General features: G+C 50.8%; 1 protein-coding gene across 6 annotated transcripts in view; it reads left to right on the top strand.

Annotated features, from left to right (window-relative positions):
- Positions 1-22566, top strand: part of DISP3 (dispatched RND transporter family member 3) — a 162310-nt gene that overhangs the window by 75632 nt on the left and 64112 nt on the right. For 5 of the 6 annotated variants that reach the window (XM_055799171.1, XM_055799168.1, XM_055799169.1 and 2 more), the window contains 14 exons: positions 10363-11299; positions 12478-12697; positions 14309-14445; positions 14869-15003; positions 15228-15388; positions 15781-15920; positions 16670-16815; positions 18272-18433; positions 18828-18989; positions 19424-19546; positions 20149-20285; positions 20969-21150; positions 21605-21735; positions 21859-22034. In XM_055799171.1, the coding sequence (XP_055655146.1) occupies positions 10363-11299; positions 12478-12697; positions 14309-14445; positions 14869-15003; positions 15228-15388; positions 15781-15920; positions 16670-16815; positions 18272-18433; positions 18828-18989; positions 19424-19546; positions 20149-20285; positions 20969-21150; positions 21605-21735; positions 21859-22034 (2949 nt within the window). The remainder of the gene's footprint in view (positions 1-10362; positions 11300-12477; positions 12698-14308; positions 14446-14868; positions 15004-15227; positions 15389-15780; positions 15921-16669; positions 16816-18271; positions 18434-18827; positions 18990-19423; positions 19547-20148; positions 20286-20968; positions 21151-21604; positions 21736-21858; positions 22035-22566) is intronic. The other variant, XM_027787967.2, reaches the window with a different exon arrangement.

Genomic DNA, 22566 nt, shown 5'->3' with positions numbered 1-22566 from the left:
TGCTTCAGAGAGAGAGAAGTGTGGGAGGTAAGAAAGACATACCTGCTCAGTTCCCGCTTTGTAGGCTTCTGAGAGCCAGCTAGCTACAACCTACTTTGTGAGTCCCTCCTGATCCAATAGTAAGTTGTTCATGGGTGACAGTAGTGTGGTTTGCTGCAGTTATTCCCACTCAGCTGTAGTGACTGTTAGGATGAATTCTCCCCAAAATTCAGGCCCTCATATTCTCGGAAACAAGAGGCCATATCTATGCCACAGATGAGCTCAGGTCAGTGCATGCAGCTGGAATGGTGCATGAACAACCTTAGAGATGTGTTCTGCTCCCTCATAAGAGGACTACAGCATCATCCATGGCTCTTTCATGCCAGTATGTGGAAAGCCCTGCTGAAGAACTGAGTATGACTGAAATGCCATGGGAGCTGTGTCCCCACCACAGATTGCAGTCCTTACAGCCTTTCTGTTCTGAATCTGGCATTTTCTGATGTCAACAAATTATAGAAGCAAAAAGGCAAGACCTTTAGATCCATCAGAGTGAGGCAAGGTAGCATCTGGAGTGAGAAACTCTTGAGCCGCATGACTCAGACCCATGTGCAGGTGGGACTTTCTCCCTGTGCTTCCTTTTCCTGGAAGGTCAGTTTGAGGAGCAGAGCTGGCTGAATACAGACACTTCAGGTGAAGGGGAGTACTTGCAATGTTTCCTTTTAGCCTTAATTGTGCTTTTTATGTTGGAGTGGCAAGGAGATGAAAAGCTGCCTATGCTGTGGCTGACAAGAAGGACTGGCAGCACAGGTTGGCATTCCTGCCTCAGCTTTCATATTGCTGCCCACAGCACCACAACCAGCAAAATCCCATCGGCACAAACTGCCACTTAGGCTGCTGGCAAGAAAGCAGCTCGTGTGCACGGTGAGGAAGAAATCGCCCTCCTCCTTCCCAGTGATGAACTAGCAGCTTATGGGGAGACTCTGGAGAGGGGCCTTTCGGAGAGGGTGTTTTGATTAGTCCCAGAAGCAGAGTGTGCACACAAGCAGGCTATTGCTGGGGAGCTGCAGATGGAGAAGAGTGCACAGCCAGCCCTTGTCTTCATACTTCCTCCTGCTGCAAGGAGCAGGTGTGGGGAGCAGGGTCAGAGCTGGGAAATGCAGCTGAGCATAGAGCGCTATCAGTGCCCACAGTGACGTAAACTGGGGAGCCTGGGCACAGGGTGGAATAATAAATGACTGTCAGGCGCTGACAGCAGGACTTGGCTTTCCTTTTCGGGGTGACAGTGGTCTGGGAAGCTTGAGTTTATCTATGAAAGAGCAGCACACAGCATTTGGGGGGATGGCAGTTTATTCCAGGGGCTTGGGAATGGGTGAATCCTCTCCGTGGCCTAAGATTCCTTCCTGGAGCGAGTGACGCTTCCTGGGATAATAATACAAGGCCCTGGTTTGTGGCAGCCATCTGTATTTAATGATCTGTAAAGGCTTTGCTGTGAACACAGGTGCCCAGGGGCAGACACTGGAGTGTGGAAATCCACGTGCCTTTAACAAGCCTGTGATCTTGGGTCTCCGGGAGGTGGGTCCGGGGGGCTTTTGAAGGCTGTGTGGCAGCACCCAAAGCACACAGCTGATCCAGAAGCCAGCCCTTTACTTAGCAACAGCAAGTGGCTGAAGCTCAGACAAAATCTAAGTAACTTTTGTAGTGGTTAGGTGAGTCATTTCTGAAGCATATCAGAGGCTCAGCTTGCTTGGTGTCTGTGCAGAAACCCGCAAGTGCCACATGCTTGAGTGACAGCGAGGCCTTATCATTAACACAAGCAAGTAACTCAAGTGGTAGACGTGGCACAAGGCTGCGAGGCATGTTTTGTGAGATTATAACCAAGAAGCTGTCTTCTAACACCTACAATCATTAGTTACAATAACCAGGAGCAAATTGCTTTATCAGGAAATGAATTTGCTTTGGCAATGACCTGCATGTTAGTGATGTTCTTATGTGGGTTTACCTCTGCAGCAATCCTGGGGTGGCAGGGCACCAAACATGCGTGGTTTGATGCCAACAAATCTGGTGACCTTACCCTTTGAAAAGTGCTAGTTTCAGTACTTGGAAGCAAGTGTTTTGGGGCGATGTATGGTGTCCTTTTGAATATGTATTTTTTTTTTTTTATTTTAAATCCGTCAGGATACAGATTCTTCCTTGAGTCATTCAGGAAATAGCACCCCAGGACAGACCTTGTGGTTAGCCTGCTGGAGCAGTGGTGGGGCTGCCTCTGTTTCCGAAAATAGTGCCATATGAAGGTCTCCCCCTGATCCAAACTTGTGGGATCGCTCTTTTTCCTAATTCGGGAAACATTCAGGAAAAGTGTGATGTTAAAATAGGAAACTCGGATGGCTGCGCTAGTTCTTATTTGTAGGCATCTTACTCCTAGCAAAGCACAGTGGAGCTGCTTTTGCTTTCCTTTTTGCTTTTGCTATACAACCTTGTGTGGATCACAACTGTAAGGTTACCTTGTTCTTCTCGGTCTGTTGTGTGAGAAGGCACTGCCTGCACACACAATCACAGAGCAAATGCCTTTTAAAACCAGTGTCTGTGCTTTCCCCATATAGTAATCTTGCAGTTCCTTTCTCCACCCTGTTCCTTGTCCACACGGCCAGGTTAGAGGTGAGGAGGGATGAGGGAACTGATGGTCCTTGTGCTCTGGCACTGTTAAGCCTTTCTGAGGTGTGCCAGGTACTGGCACCCATGTCACTGGTTAGCGTAGATTGTGTGAAATTGGCTCTCCCTGTGGAGGCTGGATGTACCTCACCAGTGTAGGGGTTACATTGCACAGCAATGGTTATGCTTCACATTACAGCTCAAATTGTACCCGCAGAACAAAGCCGAGCTTGTAGTTTGTTGCACAGCCTCCATCTGTGCCGTGCTGTGCACTCCAAGAATTTGGGTATCGTGTGTGTCAAACTAGGCAGCCAAAATACATCTCTTTTTCTTTTTTTTTTTCTTTTTTTTTTTTTTTCTTTCTGATCTCCTGAGCTCCCGCATCTGTCACATGCGGACTATACCACCCCCTCCTTCTCAGAGATGCTAAGAGAAGATTCAGTTCAGTCCTGTTTGTTCAGCCTTCAGACTCTGTCGTGACAGGCAGTGCTGAAAAGCTCATGAGGAAATTAATAATTCTGCCTCTGAGCCAGGCATGAGCAGCGTGCAGGAAGCGAGGCGTGAGACCACACACTGAACAATGAGGAAAGAACAAGGTAGCAAATAGCTGGTGGGTTCAGGGAGCATCGTCTATCGCATGCAGTGGTGGAGGGCAGAGGTCTTGCCTTTAGACACTGAGCTTGGAAGAAAAATTGCACGGCAAAGCGTTTACAGAAGGGGGGCAAATTAAGGATGCTGTGTCAGCCCTGAATTTGGCATTTCCTGACTGGTGAGTGCTTGACTTTGCAGCTAATCTTTCCACACTGTTTTTGGCATGCAATTATGAGTAGATCTAATCAGTGCTTGTCAGACACCTGGCATAGCAGGCAGGTGCAGGCAGGAGATCCTTGATATCGTAGGCTGAGAGTGCTCTAACTGCCCTTTGTCCATTCTGAAAGCAGGTTGATAGATCATGGAATCATTTTGGTTGGAAAAGACCTTTAAGTTCATTGAATCTGACTGTTCCCTTCCATTTCCAGCTGCTCATATCTTGGGGTGTAGGAGTGCCTGTAGGGGGAAGGAAGGGCAGGAGAGTTAGCAGTGAAGGAGGACACCTTGTTTACGAGTGACTGTGCATGCTTGTACTTCATAAAGCTTGGAAGATCAGACAGTCCTCCATCCTGTATATAGCCCTATCTGTTGTCTTGCCCCCTGTGGGCAAGTTCAATTGCAGACAATAGAGCTTTAAATATATATATTTTAAGATAATTTTATCTAACTTTTTCCCCAGCAAACATGTTTGCATCGTTGTGTTGCAATTCCAACAGCACTGTGCTGCTGGAGCATTCTGATTTCATTCTGATCTGAAAATGCCTGGGGTCTGGCAATGTTTTTGTGTATCTTATCGAAGGATTCAAAGCAAATGGGAAGGGAAATGCAAAGGGCCCAGAAAGCAAATAGATTAAAGCCTTGTTGCTGCATTGTGCTGTACAGCTGGATAAGCAGACCTGCTTGATTAATAGTGGTGCAATCAGCCCAACCAGCGCTTTAAACCAGTGCCTTTAAACAGCACGTGCATCTCTGGGCTTGTGTTCCACTAAAACAGGTCCTGTGTTGTATCTTCAGGCACAGGTTCTAGTCAATGGCTGAATCAAGCCAGTGTTTTCAGAAGTGTTTCAGGAGACTCAGGCGCCCAGTCTCAGGTGTCCTGGGGCAGCTTTGCTTTCCCAGGAAGGAGTGCAACACCTCTGAAAGTCAGACCTCCATTTAGGGGCCCAGAAATCGTATCTAATTCCTCTTTACGGTTTCATTTTTCCCACTCATGAAAGGCAGTCTGCACTGGCAAAGGGCAGCACACAGCTTACTCCATGCACTCAGTTACAGCTGTGTTGATAAAGGGAGAGCAGGGACCTGAGAAAGCCCTTCTGCGTTGTTTTTTTAAAGTGATGTTTCTAGACCGGTCTCAGTGATTCAAGTGCAGAGCAAAACTCTGGTCCCGAGTATCACTGTGGTGCCCTGCTTTAGAGTGGGTGTACATTAATGATGCCCTCTGGTTGTTTTACGAAGCCAGAGCTTTGTACAGCGTTCCTTAGTACAACAGGGCCTGGGGGGCACTGTGTCCATCCATGCTGTCAGCTGAGCATCATTACAGAGAGGTGGCTTTTTTCAGAAGCTGGGTGCTCTTGGGATGATTTTACAAGCACGAAAGGCTATTTCTCTCCCTCTTAGAAGAACTTTATACAGCTAACAAAGGGGCCTAAAGCGGCCTTTGGTAGAAACTCCAAGAGTTTTGAGGAATACAAATAGGACCATAAAACTGCTAGTTCTGCTCTGAAAGCTTTGCCCATGGGAGAAATGAATGTGAAGTTTAATTATTTTGTCGATAGGAATCTCCCATATTACAGAAATTGTCTTTCCCTCCCATTCTAGCCTTGTGCTTTCTTTCCTTTTTTCTTTCTAGCTTGCTGGTGCACAAGGCTTCCTTTTTCCTGTAAGAAGGAACAACTGAGTAATTGAAATGGAACACTAGTGAGGATTTTTTAATCTGAAAGTCAGCATTAATTAGTCAGGTCGGGTGTAATTAGCTTCCTCATCTGTCACTGCCTCTCCCCAACTTGTCAATGACTTTCTTCTATCCTAGATTTTACTGAAAAAAACCTCTGTCATGTGGGAGCTGCATGGGGGATTTTCCTGGTTGGGGTGCAAGTGAATGACAAGCCCTGCAGGGCTGTTGGGGTCTGAGCTGGATCCCACCTGCTGCTACCAAGGACAAAACTCTTGCTGATCTAAAGGTCTCCCAGGTCTGGCTTTGTCCCTTCTTTTCTGCTGTGTGTCAGGCTCACAGGAGTCATAATTATTCCTACCCTGTGCTCCATCGCCCTACAGTGCTTTAAATCCTTAATTCATGAATCCAGTCAGACTGGTAAATTGCAGCAAGAAGTGGAGGATGCCCCGGTTAGATAGAAGGGCAAATACCAAGGGGCTTGGAGGCCCAGTCTGTCAGCCACTGGTTGCTCTGTGATAGTCATCCAGGAAGGAAAAGGGTGAGCCTCTTCAATTGGGCACCGGTGGTATTCATGGCCGTGGTGCTGAGGTTCAGCTGCAGGTTGTCTGGTGTGCAGGGCTGGCAGCGTGGCTCAGATCAGATGTGAGATAGCCTCTATGCTCCTCTGGACAGAAGTGCCCATTGGCACTGAAAAAATAGACTTTGCAAGGAGGCCTTTCTTGTTTTCCTCCTAGTCATGTTTCCACACTGCCGCTGCGGCTGCCAGGAGGCAAACCAGGTCATCAGCTGGATCCTGGCATTACTGGTACCTTCCATAAAGCTGTGTGTCTTTGTACCAACACAGGGTTGGAAGATGTGAGTCTCTTTGGCCATATGTCTCTTCGCTGTGATGGATTTTCTGAACTCACAGCTTCAGATCAGGCAGGACCTTCATCCTGGGATGGTGCTGAAACTGCCCAGCAGTCTGAAGGCTGAATGCTAAGGGAGGAGGCTTTTTATGTACTGTACTACAGGCTAATTCTTCCTTTCCCCTATTGAATCCCCCTTCTACCCTCCCTTTCCAGCTCTGTTTTCTACAACATCCCTCCAAGCTCAGCTGTGCTGCTGAATCAGCAGCTCGCTGGCCTCTCCCCGCTTCCTCTTTCCCCATCCCCAGGTGGTTCTTGGCTGGCTGAAGGAGTGAGGCAGCACAGGTGAACATGTGCCAACGCCAGGCTAGGAGGGGGTGAGCTGAACAGGAGCTGTGCAGGCCCAGCTTTGCCGGAGCAGCGCAGCAGCTGTGGATTCTATGCAGCCATTAGGCAAAAGGCTTGAGATTTGTCCCCGCTTCGCAGCATACTCGCTGTAGGCAGCTCTGCAGCTCTGCAACCCTGCTGTTGGACTTCATCCATACCATGGTAGTGTGGGGAAGGGAAAGGGCCCCACGTCTTCCCCTTGTCGGGTACCCTGGGGAGAGCTGCCCCTTGCTCTGCCCTGGCCATCAGTGCGCCCAGTCGGCCGCTGCATGGCTGTGCAGGAAGCAGGAGCTGCTGCAGGCTCCGAGGGCTTGAGGAGCTGGTTTTGCCCAAGCAGCCAGTTCAGGGTCTGTCCTTCACTGGGTGTGTGATGACAGCCTGGAGCTTTGAGGGATGCAGGATTAGGTCCGCTGTGCGTATCCTGGAAGTGAAAAAGTAACTGGGCCATGCTTCAGTGCTGGGAGTCCCTGGGTAGTATGGGAAGTGGTAGAGGGAAAACAGGCCAGCCCCCAAGTAGAATTCAAGTAGAAAAAATGCATTTCACTCCCCTTCTGGCTGATTTTAGGGTTTATCTCCCCCGCCAATTGAGTTTGCCATGTTTCGGATTGGATAAGCTTTCATCCTGACCCAGGCAGGATCTGATGAAGGCGGTAAAGCCAGACGAGTCCCAGGGGCAATGCTAAGTGAGCTGTCTGGCTTTGCAGCTGAATTATGTGGCAAACTCTTTTGAAGGGAGTTCAGAGCTGTGGCGGAACTAGGGCAGGATGCATGCACACGCTTACCCCGCGTGGACAGCCCAGGTGCCTCCCTCCCTGCCCTTGCCTTTCTGCCTGGACCAAGTCCTGATTCTTCCCTGACTCAGTTCTCACATGAGTGCGTATAATCTTGGGGCTTTTCCAGCACTTGCTGTGCTGGGGATTACACCAGCATCAGAATTTGTACCAGTCTTCAGAGGGCAGCATGCACTGGCCTTCATGCATTGCGGGTGTCCACCTGTTATAAGGTGGGTTTTGCAGTCACCGTGAGAGTGGATGGAAGAGCCAGAGGGAGATGCCTGACATCTGATCCCTTGAGTTGAGGATTTAGTGCTTGGTTAAAAAAAGAAGTTGGTATGATCCTTTTTCTGCTGGCTTATTACTATCTCAGTCTCTCTCATTTCCCTTTCTTGGCACGTGCAGGCCATTCTGTTTCAGGACTAGAATCTTTTCCCTCCTTCTCAGCAGCTCAATAAATGGGAAATTATTATGGGTCTTTACCTCTCATTCTGAAGAGAGAATACACATGCTGATCAGGTCTTGCAGTAACTCTGTTCTGTCGAAGGAGAGCCCGGGCCGGTGGGAGAAGGGGCAGCCGGGTGGAGCGGAGGTAGCTGCATGCACACACCAACTTGTACAGGTGGGATGGGTGAGCTTTGCACCTGCATTCATGCAGCACCAGTCTGCACTGCTAACATGAGCTGAAGTTGTAGCTTGATTGTCTCTTAGAGGCAGAAGGATGACAGTACTTGTCGGCTGAGTGATAGGTGGGTGTCACTGGCCAAGGGCTTGCGTGTGCTGAGCTTGCCTGTCTGCAGAGGCGAGCAGTGTGGGGCAACCTGTGAGCTGGGGCTGGCAACAGTGCTGTGTTTGGGGGGGCTAGCATGTCAGCGGGCTTTGGACACATAGGAGGATGTCACTGCCCTCCACTGTTTTGTCAGCATTGATGGAGTTACGGCTGCTCTGTGGGGAAAGTTTGGGAGCAGCATGGAGTGTGGGAGAGAAGGCGGGACTGCAGTCAGGAGCAGCTGGAAGAGGATTATATGCAGATTGAGGGACATGGGAAGGCCTCTTGCCTGTCGTGGGGCAAGTAAGGCGCTCTAAGCAACAACACAAGAGCACGTGGGTGTGCATCCCATGAAGCTGGGTGGAGGAGCACCTGCAGGCCAGTAGCTGCCATGGGCAGCATTGCTCATATGCTCTTGGCTTTGCTCCCATGCCTGAGGCGCACACAGTGATGCATGGCTGTTCAGGGAAACTTTCAGATGTTCCCTGGCTGCTTACGATTTTGCATCCTGAATATTAAAAAAATTTTAATGGAGCCTAAAAGCAGCTAGATTTCTCCTAACCTTTCCAGAGACTTGAAAAGACCCCTCTGTGCTTTCTTCTTGCTAACAGCCCTACACGTGAAGGGGGGAAACAACACAGCAGTTTTGTGAGCCACCCTCTCCTCACCCCATTTCTTAGCCTCCTGAGGGTGAGGCATCTGGCAGAAGAGAGACTGTGCCCATCTGCCATCAATGGTGCCCATCTGTTTTTGTACTGTGGGATTGCAGAGCAGGAGGTGGATTCAGCGTACGCTTACGTGCCCTCCCACACAGCGCTGTACAGCCTGGCTGAGGTGTGTGAGCCAGCTGCATGAACCCAGCCACGGTAAGGGACTGGGAGAGGCCCTGCACTCCCACTGGCAGGAAGGGTGGGATGTTTTGAGACTGTCAGCTGCAGATTAAGGCCACTGATCAACGTTTGTGCTTTTCTCAGTGTGGGCAGGAGCAGGGGGCCTGGAGCTCAGAGGTTGCCTGTTCTCCACAGGGTCTGCAGTGCTGGAAGTGCTCTGCCCAGCCTAGCACACATGCTATCCAGACCAAAGTGAGTCCCATGGGAGCTGCTGTAGCATCTGTGAACCCCCTGTGAGCAAAGCCACAGGCATCACCCAGGCTGACCAGAGCCAGGGAGACTGCTGTGGCCCTTGCTCCTTTGCACATCCCTCTTCTGCCAAGGAGCGTTTCTGCCACTTTGCTTTTCCTCTTGGTCCAAGTTCCAGCATCTTGAGGTCTTCTGAGGACCTAGAGTTAAGGGGTGCTGGCAATTCATCTTCATGATGATCTAAGTCCTGCTGAAATAGAAACCCTAGTTAGTAGTAGCAAACCTGGTAAATTGCTTCTGGCCTGTGTGTAAATTGCTTGCAACTGTCAGGGTCAAGTAACAAACTGAATCTCTTCATTCATGCAGCGAGCAGGGGCTGCTGGCATGGCTGCTGGGAATGGGAGTGATGCTTACAGGGTCTGGGCTTTCTGGGATTTGCTGTTGGGGACCACCACCTGGGGCTTCCTGGCTTGGGAGGGGCACGTGGGAAAATCTAAGGACCTATGTGTGCTGGCAGACCTGTGCAAAGGAGAGCACCTCCCAGGGAGTCTCCCTTCCTTTCCTGCACAAGCGTGGGCTGGCCAGGGAGAGTTTCCTCCTTCTGGTTCCCTTGGGGACAGTAACTGCTTTTGCTTCCTGGCTGTTCCAGAAGAACAAGGAAAACCTACTCCATAAACAATGTCCCACAAGGGTGGAAGGAAAGTAGGGTTGTTCAGCCCTTTCCCTTCCCATGCTGGTGGTGGAGAGCCCTTCAGGGACTAGAGGAGGGTCACAGTGAGTTCTCCATGGGGGCTGGTATGTGCAAGCGTGTGCATACATGTGCATCTGCAGGTGTGGGTGCATGTGCTTCTGGTTGTGTGTGCACATGCACACTTTGTGGGAAAGATAAACACAGCTATCAATAGCTGGTGAAAAATCTCTTGCCGTGTGTAAGGAAAGGAAAATAGGGTCCCTTGCATTTTTCATCTGGTGCCATGAACTGTTCCTGGCCTTGACAACCAGATTAGCTAGTTAAATGTTCCTGCTGCTGCAGTCTGAGCAGCATACTGTGAATTCCCTGCCATCTCCATGCCTGGTGTTCCCGGAGCCATGCAGAGCCCTCTCCGGCCCCAGACCTCAGTGCTCTGGCAGTAGTTTGAAATTCTCCCTCTGTGCCAGGCAGGGTGTGGGATATCCCATGGTGAGCCTGTTCTTTCAGTGGCTGTAGCAAATCTGCGGGGTTTGAGAGGGGTCATGCTTTGCTGCTGAGTGTGCAGGGCTGAGAGAGCTGGAGTGTGCCTCCCTCCCTGGCTCTGCTGCTGAGACCCTTCGGCAGCCGCTGTGGATTCATGGCTGTGCCCAGTGACACATTGCTGGGCCTTACTGACTGCTTTTTTCCTATCCCTTTGCGCAGGTGCTGGACATGGACACAGAGGATGACCCCTTGTTACAGGACGCCTGGCTAGATGAGGAAGATGAAGAGGTAGCCTTCAGCTCCCGGAAGAGGCGAGAGGGTGCTCTGTTGTGTGGGAAAAGCCCATGCAGAGTCAGGCCACTGCGTGTCACACTGCCCGTGTCTGGCTTCTGGAATATTGTTGGCTGGGTATTTACCAACCCGTACTGCGCTGGCTTCATCCTTTTCCTGGGCTGTGCCATCCCTGCTGTGCTTGCTGTTGTCATGTTCCTCCACTACCCAGCCCTGGATATTGACATCTCCTACAATGCTTTTGAGATTCGCAACCACGAGTCCTCTCAGCGCTTTGATGCACTGGCCTTGGCCCTCAAGTCCCAGTTTGGGTCATGGGGGAGGAACCGCCGGGACTTGGCTGACTTTACCTCTGAAACCCTGCAGAGGCTCATCTTTGAGCAGCTCCAGCAGCTTCATCTCAATGCTTCCCGTCTCAGGGTTGGCGCACGGGTCAAGCGCAGCACCTTGGAGGGCAGGATGAGCTCCCCCAAGCCCCATGCCCACCTGAACCCTGGAAACCGGACTTCCCGAATCGGGAGGGGTGCCCCACGCTGGGACTACTCCGGCACTTACATCAGCACCAACACACAGACACATGCCCACTGGCGCATTGAGCTCATTTTTCTGGCTCGGGGGGACTCTGAAAACAACATCTTCACCACTGAGCGCCTGGTTACCATCCATGAGGTTGAGCGCAAGATCATGGACCACCCTCGCTTCCGGGAGTTCTGCTGGAAGCCCCATGAGGTCCTGAAGGACCTGCCTCTGGGTTCCTACTCCTACTGCTCCCCTCCCAGCTCTCTTATGACCTACTTCTTCCCCACTGAGAGAGGAGGGAAGATCTACTATGATGGCATGGGACAAGACCTTGCTGATATCCAAGGTAGGCTGAGGGCTGTGGGCGAGGGCTGCATGTTTAAGGCAAGCATCTCCTGCAAATTCAGGCAGTCACTGACGGGTGTGAAGCTGAGAAGGCTGACCGCCTTGTGCAGAGAGGAAGATACTGCGATGTCGTGCCTTGAGGAATCATCTTTTCTGTGCTAGGGCCCCTTTTCAACCCTTTCAGCAAAGCCCATATAACTCCAGTCACGGGTCATGCAGGCCCCAACAGGCCAGCAAGAAGGACAAATGAGGGGAGCCCTGCATTGTACAGATGTCCCCTGTAAATTACTATGGTTAACTAGAGGAATGTCAGGTCTTGGATAGACAATCGGGATGAGATTCCCTGCGCTATAGAGCAGATGAAAGGTCTGTGGGCTGTTCTGGAGCTTGGAAAGCAGCTTGTGAGTCACAGGTGGAAAGGCTCCTATAAGGAGAGGAGGAGGGCCATGCCTCCTGTTCCCAGCTCCGTACCCCGTACTGTGTTCCTCTAGTAGAGCAGAGGCTCTGGATGGTAAAAAGGAGGTGAATCATGAGGAGCCTGTGGGTGTGATGTGGCTGTGGGATGAAGCCTCCATCTGTTTCCTGAGCACAGGCTGCAGGTGACAGCTGTCCAGGAGCCATACAAGGAGCAGGCAAAGAATTAACTCCATCTGTTCCAGTGTGAGTAACAGTTCTGCTACTAAAACAAGAAAGAGCATAGTTTCTGGGTCTTTCTGGTGTGAACTCAAGGGAACTTGGATTTTTGGGATAGACAGGCAATGTCTCTTATTCAAAACTAGCTGAGTACCTCCATCTCTGCATCCCTCACACCATCAATTGGCAGAGGTACCAGTTCTCAGTGGAGCCAGGACCCCTTATCTTCCCATGGGCTTTGTTTAGCTCATGTGCTTCCCATTGTGATGGAGCAAATTGATAGGGATGCTGAGTGCACTGCTGCTTGGGGGAGCTGCGGTTCAGATCAGTCGGTGGAAAATGCATCCCTGATGGGGAACTGCATGTAGGCAACATCGCAAGCAGAGTCACAAAGCAGAAGTGGAATGTGAGTCTGACGGTCCAGCTTTCCCAGCCCTCCTTGCTCTCTGTGGGGTGGCAACAGTTTCCCTTTGTCAGACTAGACCCTGTGCCTTGCCACATCAACTAGGCAGGACCTAACAAATGTGGTCCTGCTTTCTCCTGCAGGGTCCCTGGAGCTGGCCATGACCCACCCTGAATTCTACTGGTATGTGGATGAGGGCTTGTCTGCTGAGAACATGAAGAGCTCCCTGCTGCGGAGCGAAATCCTCTTTGGGGCACCACTGCCAAACTACTACTCAGTGGAGGACCGCTGGGAGGAGCAGCGCCGCAAGTTCCAGAACTTTGTCATCACCTATGTGGCCATGCTGGCCAAGCAGTCCACAAGGTGAGGGGGCATGCAGACAGGGCAGGTGCCTTGCTGGGAGTGGGTGCGAGCAGGGAAGGGCAGAGGCTGGAGGGGCTGGTGCTTTCTGTTGCACTGAAGGAGTGGATGGAATAGGCCCTTTGGCGTGTTCAGGCTCTGCCTTAAGGTTTACGCAGGACAGACGTGCCTGCTCTGCTCTGAGCCAGGCAGCATTCAGCCTCGCCGGGGAGGCACTGGGACAGAAGGCTTGGCGTGCCAGTTCGGACTGTGGGTCAGTCTCATACAGTGGCCGTGGCGTAATGCTCCAGACGAAGGAGGAAAACCATCTCCTTTGAAGTTCAGCTCAGCCATGGTGCTGTGCGTGAGGGTGGGGAGCATATGGCAGAAAACCACTCATATGCTTCCCTTTAATGCCACTTCCTACTGCAGCAACATGCCAGAGACATCAATAGAAGCAATGAAAGGGAGCCAAAGACTGAATCCAGTGCCTGCCTTTCTACTCAGCCCCTCTCTGGCATTGGACCTGTTTGCTTCCATCTCACAAGTCCAATTCCATGGACTCCAACAGAGCTGCTTCTCTGCCTTCCTGGTCTGAATTTGGCCCCAGCTGGTCTGATGCGGGGGATGAAATGATTCTTACTCAAGGCATCAACTTGTGGATCCGATTCTGATTTTTCTCATGCCAGTGTAACTCCTTTCAGAAGTGTTTGCTCTTTGTATAGAGATATGGGGAAGGGAGTTTCAGGGCAGGATGAGTTTCAGGAAATGCAGTCTTCTTTCACCACCAGGTCTGTATGACTGTGGTGGAATAGAGCTTTGCTCAGTGCTTGTGAGAAGGGAGATGGTAAAATAGAGCTAAAAGAGTAGCTGGGTATCCGTGTAGCTGAGGGACGGCAGTGAGTCCCAGTGTCAGTGTACCTGCTCAGTTTCCAGCGCTCCAGTGAATTTCAATAGCTCCCGGAACGAAGGGATACTGATCTTCAAAAGCAGAGCGACTGCCGGCAGCCCTTGTCAGCCCTGAAAGCCGGCAGCCACAGAGGGTTCTCAGCAATGGGCTGGCAGAGTGGGCTGCCGTTATTGGAAGCCCAAAGGGAATTGGGGCCAAGGCTCAGTTCTGAAGCTCAGGGTCCTGATAGCCTCCCACGGTGCAGTGTTATTGTACTCCTGGTTAAATTATCTTGGATTACTTCCGCTCAGAGCCTGCTTCCAGAACCAGAAGCTGGTAAATCATATGGTTTCTGATAAGCTCTCGCTCTGCCTGCATCTGCTGGTTATTACCTTTGTGCTTAATATAATAAGCAATGATTAGGATTCCAAATGGAATTGGCTTTGGAGGCTTCAGAAGCTGTCTATTAGTGCCAAAGGCCCACCATGCAGTGGAAGAATTTAAAAAAATATTAGACTTGCTCTTTTATTTTTCTCCCTTGTATGAACTTCACCTCTAGCAGCAACCTCGTTCAACCTGCTCTCACCACTCTGAGCTGTTTCCTCAGAGAACTGCCAAGTTTATTAGAGCAGTGATCTCCTTTGGTTCTGTGGGGAGACATTGTGCTTTTAAGTTTGCTGGCTCTGCTCCCTTTACACTCAACTATGCCTAACTCCTTTTCCTTCCTTCATATTTTACCACTCTAGCAAAGTCCAGGTGCTGTATGGAGGAACAGATTTGTTTGACTATGAAGTCAGGAGGACTTTCAACAACGACATGTTGCTGGCCTTCATCAGCAGCAGCTGCATAGCTGTCTTGGTCTACATCCTTACCTCCTGCTCAGGTAGGCTGTAGTCGTGGTTGCTCTGCTCTCACACAAATCCAAATGGGCCATGATTGCCTGTTTCGGCGCAAGCCCCAGGCGAGGCTCTGATGCCCTGACACCAGCCTGGCTTTCTGGAACAGCAGCATGCAGAAGGTCTGGTTCTCCAGAGCAGAGATTTGTGGGCTGGGTGGGGGGAAGGCTCACAGGAGAATAGGAATAAGATGCAAATTCCCATCTTACTAATGCTGTTGTAAAGCTGATATTTCGTGGATGCGCCTCAGGGGAAGGAGTCTGCAGGCGGTACTCCGGCAGCCTTGAGCTATTCTCTGTCACCAACACACTCCTGGGAACCAGTGTCCCAATAGAGCGGGTGTGAGATGTCTGTTCTCCCAGGGGGTGGCCAGTGGTACTATTCTTTTCCATGTTTCTTTCCTCCTGTAGTGTTCCTGTCATTCTTTGGCATTGCCAGTATTGGGCTAAGCTGCCTGGTGGCTCTGTTCCTGTACCACATCGTATTTGGGATCCAGTACCTGGGTATACTCAACGGTGTGGCTGCCTTTGTCATTGTGGGGATTGGTAAGCATATCCTTGCTCAAAACCTGCCTGTGCTGCCTTGCCATAACTCCTGCCTGCAGGAGAAAGAAAGGTGATGGTGGCAAATGCAGATTGAATTTTCAAGCCCTTTCCCTCTATTACCTGTAAGTGAAATATTTGCAGGTCAGGTGTTGAAGGGAAATTAGATTTTTAGCATATGTCCCTACAGTGAACACTGTATCAAAATATCGCCCCTCTTTTCCCAGGGGTTGATGATGTCTTTGTTTTCATCAATACCTATCGCCAAGCAACCCACCTCAAGGACCTGCGACTGCGCATGATCCACACCATCCAGACAGCAGGGAAGGCCACCTTCTTCACTTCCTTGACCACGGCTGCAGCATATGCTGCCAACATCTTCTCTCAGGTACACTGCAGCTTTGGGATTTGGGGCTTTCTCTTTCTGCCAGAGGGCCTAATAGAGAGGGAAGCTGTCAGCACCTCCTTCTGTCCTCTCCTCCAGCACAGGGACATGCTGGATTTGCTTGCCCTAGAGAGCTGTCCCTTACCTGCTCTAAGGCAGTGGACACTCTCCCTGTATCAGCATGCAAGGCAATATTTCCCATGCCACAGATTAAACATGATCCAGTGGCTGTCAGGTTCCAGCTCAGCTCTTCACCTACCAGGTTTGCTGACTACCATGACTGAGGTCAGCATGTGCTATTCTCAGGTTCCTCCAGGCTGGAAAAAGGTATCTGGTGCCTCTCCAGGCCTCCTGCCCCAGTTGATCCTAAGTCCATGTTCTCTCTCTTCCTGTAGATCCCAGCCGTGCATGACTTTGGACTCTTCATGTCGCTGATTGTGTCCTGCTGCTGGGTAGCTGTGCTCTTCACCATGCCAGCTGCTCTTGGAATATGGACTCTTTATGTGTCCCCACTAGAGAGCTCCTGCCAAACCAGGTGAGCCCTGGAGCCTCCTTGTTGTGGGTGGGAAGTTGTTGCGGAACTCATGGCTGAGGCAGCATGGAAATCCCTGCCCTATCCTCTCAGTTATCCTCATCCCCCTCAGCTTGGCTTTGCCATTCCCTCTAACAAAAGGAAACTTAACTCCTGCTATTCCAGTTTGAAGGGCCAGGTCTCAGTCTCATTCCCCCGGTGTACACACAGGTGTCTCCCAGGAGCCAGATGTTGAATCCCATGGAGTATCGGAGCCATTTGCGTGGCTCAGAGCTGAACCTGCACTTGCTGCACAGCTGAATCCTCAAGCTGTGGAGACACAAGCCCTGCAAGGCACACAGATCAACGTTGCTTCTGCCTGTGAGCACAAGCAGGGCATGTAGATTTGTACTTGGAAGTCAGCACGTTTCCCCTTCCCTTGCTCTTTAGCAGTGCAGATGACCTGGCCTGATTTAATTCATTAGCAGGGAGATGAACTGCTGAAAACTCCCACCACTCAGCACCCAGTGTTCGTGGCTCAGCCCTGCTCTGTGCATCCAGCCCAGCCTGCTACTGCTCTGCCATAGCAGCTCAGCCCCTGACCTCTCAGCACTTAGCAATGGAAATTGCTCATGGCAGTGCCTGTTGTCTTTCCAAGTAATTGGAGCAGACTGTTCCTGCTGTCCTTGTCACTGCAGGAGCCCACTGGTAACACTTTGCAGGGTATGTGGCTTAAAACTTATGCCTTTGTCTCCTTCCCTGCTCTGATCCAGCTGTAGTCAGAAGTGCACCAAAAAGAGTGCCTTGCACCTGGCTGAAGATCTCTTCATTGCCTCAGAGGTCACCTCCAGAGCAGGCAGAGAGACGCTTCCCTATCTTGATGATGACATCCCACTGCTCAGTGTGGAGGAGGAGCCCGGTATGTGCCTTGCTGTGTAGGGCCTTCAGGGGGACCACACTGCCCTGTTCATCCTGTCCCTGCCACTGGTCTGTGCCTCGGTTTCCCTATTTTTAATCTGGAGATGGTGCTGTTACAGGAGGTTGTAGGAGTCTGAACTCACTCACGGTTGTAAGTTGCTTTGAGATCTTCAGTGGGTGTTGATACATGCTCTCTAATTACTTTGCTAATCCTCTTGGGTCTGACCTGGATTGTACTTTCTGGCTGGAATCTCTGATTGTGACATGGATTTAGCCATGAAATACCTAATCCATAGCACCAGGACAGCTCGCCTTCGAGTAAAGTGTTTTCCCCTCTTCCCTGCCATTCAGAGCACTGAGTTTGGGAAGTAAGCGAGAGAACGCTTTGTTATTCTCCAGCATCACCTCCTCAGAGCATCTGCTCCATCATGGCAAGAAGAGGGCAGTGAGTTGCATGAGACCACATAAGCAATCTAGAAAAAGAGCCCAGAAATTCCCTATCTGTTGTTAGCAGGAGATAATCCTTCTAGCCTGATTGAAGACAAGGGGTGCTTACAGGGTCATGCTCTGTTGTACTTGGCTTTTAAAACTTGCTGGGATCTCTTCCTTTTAAAACCCCCCAACGGAAGTGGTCTGGGCAGCACGTAGCTTTCCGGCCTAGCAGCAGACTGGAGCTGGAGGCAAAGGGATCGATGGCTGAGAGCCCATCAATCCCACAGCAGTGCGCAGGCCCCCTCCCTGCAGAGCAGGCTCTGAGCTGCCTTTGATAGGCAGGCAACTAAGCTTTGGCACTGCTGCAAGAGCTGCCTCCTTAGTATGCCAGAGCCACATGCGATGGTAATGTATGGAAATAGCTCCTTCCCTTCCCTTGAGCGAACAGCAGGAGGCTTTTCTCCAGGGGCCCCTGGGCATCAGGTAACTTGTGAAGAAACAAAGCAGCTTGTTCCAGTTGGTGTCCAAGCACGGTTTGTGGGGCAGCTGCACAGCGTGCCAGGCACACTTTGACCCCTCTTCTTTCCCTAGGCTGCCGTGAGCTGGAGAAAAGAGATCAGATGGGAGCCAGGCTGCAGTCAGGAAGAGGTCAGCTGTCTGTAATTAGCTCTAAGGCATACTTAGTGGGACAGGGACAAATTTTGCTTGGCCTGAGAAGCATGCAGTGTCCCTGTGACATTATGGGCAATCTTAGTGGGATTTGGCAGAGAAAGAATAGCCTGAAGCATAAGCTTTGGACTGAGCTATGGATTTAGAAGTGTAGCTGTCACATGTCAGTGATTTGACAAAGATGCTTCCTATGACATCCTGGGAAGTCACTGCCTCCACCTGGGTCTTACTCCATCTCTTTAGCTTGAGTGAGTTGTACAGCAACTTGCAGACAATGTTGTAAAGGAGAGCAGAAAGCTATGGGAGACACTCGTGATGCTGAGCACTGAGACTGCCTTTGATTTCTCTCTTTCTAGTCTCCCTGGAAATGGGGGATGTCCCCTTGGTATCTGTGATGCCAGAAAATCTGCAGCTTCCTGCAGAGAAGAGCAACCGGGGTCACTTGATAATTCATCTGCAGGAGCTGCTGGAACACTGGGTGCTGTGGTCTGCAGTGAAGAGCAGATGGGTGATTGTGGGTAAGTAAAGAGGGCAGTTTTCCTTCCCCATGGATTTTTAGAGGGTTTGACAGCATCTCAGTGAGTCCCCAAGCCTTGATTATTAGTGACAAGAGATTGAGAAAAGGGATATAGTGGATGGCTTCCAACTCTGTGGAAGAGCATCCTCAGAACAGTCGTGAGGAACTCTGAGACTTTTTCATCCCTCTCCTTTTGCTCAGATCTGAAATGGCAAGTCTGATGGGGTTTTCCAGGCATGGGGCTCATTACAAGTAAGCTCAGCTGCCAGCGTGCATCAGGGGCTGTTCCTTTTTCCTGTTGAAAATACCATCTCTCTGCTACACCTCTGCTGTCTATGTTGTAAGCGTGGGATGCATCTAGGGTTACACACACTTACCTGGGCTTCTCCTTGCAGGGCTCTTTCTCCTTGTTTTGCTCCTGTCCATATTCTTTGCTAGCCGCCTCCAGCCAGCCAGCCGTGCTCCAGTCTTGTTCCGGCCAGACACTAACATCCAGGTGCTGTTAGACCTGAAATACAACCTGAGTGCTGAAGGCATCTCCTGCATTACCTGCTCAGGTGAGAGCACTGGTCCCCAGACCACAGTGGGTACAGCCTGGCCTAAGCTCTGGGCCAGAGGAGCTGAAAGATGAGGTGGAGGCCGACATTGTTCAGGTATCTCCTTGGACATTGGATGGACCCCATCGAAGTGAGGCGTGCATTGGGAGTGGGGTGGTTGAGTTGCCTGTAGGAGTGGAGTATTTTGAAAAGTATTTCCTGCTTTAGCCAGGAACTGCCTGAGTGTTTCTGCTGGAGCAATTCTTTTATAGTCTGTGAAAACTGACTACTTTTACTCATAAGTGCTGGTCACATGCCAGTGACTGGCTAGGGGTCTGTGGTTCTTCCCTGCCTAGGGTTTGATGTTCAGTAGCAGGGTCCATGGTGTGCACAGGGCTGGTAGGTCTCTTGTCAGCCCACTGGCTTTTTCCTTCCTGACTAACCTTGTGGGACAGGTTTGTTTCAGGAAAAGCCCCACAGTTTGCAGAACAACATCCGAACCTCCTTGGAAAAAAAGAAGAGGGGCTCAGGGTCACCTTGGGGAAGCAAAGGGAGCATAAGTGATACAGGGCAGCAAGGTAAGTGGGGCATGATGACTCTGACCGCATTTGGGGCCAGGGCCCGAGGATCCACTCGGTTAAAAATTTGTCGTAAGATCTCTGAATAGGTGATGGGGATAAATTCTCTTTGGACCCTGCTCCGCTGAACTGTGGTTTGGTGTTGGATGTAAGGGGCAATCCCCTTTCCCCTGAATGCCTACTGCTCTGTAGGACATGGTCCTGTGACCCAGGTGACAGTACAGTCAGGTGACAGATCTCTCTGGTCTGTGTACAGGCTAGGAGCTCAGAGCTCTTGCATCCCAGTCCTGTGTCACAACCTGGTTGGCAGGCCATGAGAAGAGTAAATGCAGCCTGCTTTGCAGGGGATTTTGAGGATGAAAGAGTTATCGGGCCAGGTCCTGAGATGACATGAATCAGTAAGCCATCGGGAATTACTGCAGCTCAGGATATATTTGTGAAAACCTTTGAAAGGTGTGCTGTGCTGCTGGAAGACAGAGGCGATCCCTGCTGCCCCAGGGGAGACAGCAGACCGGAAGAACCCTTCTTTGCTGCTGCCCCTATCTGTAGGATTTCCTGATTGAGAAGTCCCACTAGCCCTCATGTCCTCTGTTTTTTTTCAGATCTCCAGGGGACTGTCTATATCTCCAAGTCCAGAAGCAAAGGAAGGCCAGCCATCTACAGATTCTCGCTCAATGCCAGTGTCCCTGCCCCCTGGCAGATGGTGTCACCAGGAGACGGGGAGGTGCCTTCATTCCAGGTGAGTCAGTCCAGGGATGTTGGACCCCTCTATCAAGAGTGCAGCACTCAACAGGTGAGCACAAGAGCCTCCTCCTGTCTCTCCATGGGGTCCTAGGTAGCTCAGGGTGAAACTTGCAGAACAGTTCAGTAAGGTAGCTAACACAGAGGGCGTTGTGCCTGGCATCGTTAAAGATTATGCCTCGGAGTGCCACAATACTTACTCATTGCTGTTGTGATGTGACTGTCAGCAGTGGGAGCAGAAGTGTGGGTGTCAGTAGAGATCAGATGAGGCCTGGTGTCATCGGCTGTGCTCATCCTAGTAGAAACTGCTGCTGAGATGGCTGGATTCCCACTGCCACCTCCTGCCCAGCCACAGACAGGCGAGCAGGCCACACTGCTTGTGCACAGGCCACACTGGACACACCCCCCCCCGGATGGACTCGCTTTCCGATGTCCTTCACCCTGGACAGAGCAGCCACCGTTCAGCCTAGGCCACAGAGCAGGGGGGTGGTGAGGGGCTCCATCACACGCTGGCTGACCCTGGGAAGAAGGCAGGCTGGGGGCTGGCTGGGCTTGCGCCTGCAGTGCTCGTTCTGTGTGGCTGTGCCGGTGCTCAGGGAGGAGGGGAGTGTGTGATGCTAATGTGCAACAGGCTGCAACCCTGTGGAGTTAAGTGTCTGTTTTCATTAATCCATTGCTTAGGTGTATAGAGTGCCTTTCGGTAACTTCACCAGGAAGCTGACAGCTTGTGTGTCCACAGTAGGGCTGCTTAAGCAGACGAGCCCCAGGAAGTGGATGATGACCACCTTGTCCTGTGACACCAAGAGAGGCTGGAAGTTCGACTTCAGTTTCTACGTGGCCGCCAAGGAGCAGCAGCGAACACGGTAAGCTTCCAAACCCCACTTGGGGCCAGGCAGCAAAACCAGCACAGCTGTGTGGCTGATACAGGATGCCTAATGCCCAGTGCCAGTCCTGCCCTCAGCTGGTGACATCCGTGGCCCTAGGACTTGCTTTGCTGCAAATGTGCCCTATCTTGGCAAAGCTATTTGCAGGCCCATAGTATCATTAACGTGCCAAAGGCTTGATGCGTGCAGGACTGTGACTGGGGGCTTCTTTGGGTGGCAAAAAGACATTGGTGATCTTGGTCTTGCCCTTACCCACCTGAACTCTTGGGCTGAACAGGAAGCACAAAATATGCAATAGCTAGGGATCCAGGTCTGGAGTTGCTCGCCTTTTCCTTTCCTTCTGTCCCTGAGAATGTCTGTTTCCATGTAATGCTTTGGGCCCACCGTCTTTACTACCTCTGGTCCCCCATAACAAACTCTCCTTGCTCTACAGGAAACTGTATTTTGCCCAGTCGCACAAGCCCCCTTACCATGGCCGAGTGTGCGTAGCACCTCCTGGCTGTCTTCTCAGCTCTAGCCCAGACGGACCCACCAAAGGCATCCTCTATGTTCCCAGTGAGAAAGGTAAGCTGATGAGGACCTGTTCAGCCGCGTTTGGCTGTCAGGTCCAGAGAGTAAGATGTTTGGTTGGTTGGTTTTTTTGCTGCTACCTTCTGATGTAACCAACCTTTCTTCTGTGTTTGACAGCAGCACCCAAAGCAAAGCTGTCAGCCACTTCTGGATTTAATCCTTGCATGAACACAGGCTGTGGGAAGCCAGCGGTGCGGCCACTGGTGGACACAGGAGCCATGGTGTTTGTAGTGTTTGGGATCAGAGGTGTTAATCGCACGAGACGCCCGGACAACCACGTCATCGGGGACATGGTACACGCATTCTGACATGCTGGACTAGCATGCTTGGGGCTGATGAGTGAAGGACAGTCTCCCTGAATGGTGTTTAATTAATCCCCACAACCTAGGCAGTGTGGCCCAGCAGTCTAGACAGATGGAGTAGCAGAGATGTTAGCATTGTGACGAGCCAAAAGTAGATTTCTGGTTTAGCAAAGTCAAAAATAATGGAAATCAGGAAGCCCTTACTAAAATCACTTCAGACTTTTCAGAAAATCCCTTTCTGAGTGTAATATCCAACTTTCTAATTTTGAGTATAAATCTGGCTTTCTTGAGGATTTTAGAAGCAAACCCATCTTGAGCTCAGTGTGAAAATCTCACTACAAATGCAAGATCCAGGGAACTGATATTTTTCTATAATTGTTTATCTTGTTATGAGATATTAACATGAAAAAATGCAAACCAATTACTCCAGGGAAAGGTTATTCAATGTGACTGTTCCAGGAACAGCTTACCTCCCGGGTCTGATACCTTGAGACATTCACAGCCTTTCCCCAGAAAAATTATG

Source organism: Falco peregrinus, chromosome 3 (genome assembly GCF_023634155.1).
Source record: "Falco peregrinus isolate bFalPer1 chromosome 3, bFalPer1.pri, whole genome shotgun sequence".
NCBI lineage: Eukaryota > Metazoa > Chordata > Aves > Falconiformes > Falconidae > Falco > Falco peregrinus.
Note: the sequence above shows the minus strand (reverse complement) of the source record. Positions and strands in the feature narration are given on the sequence as shown.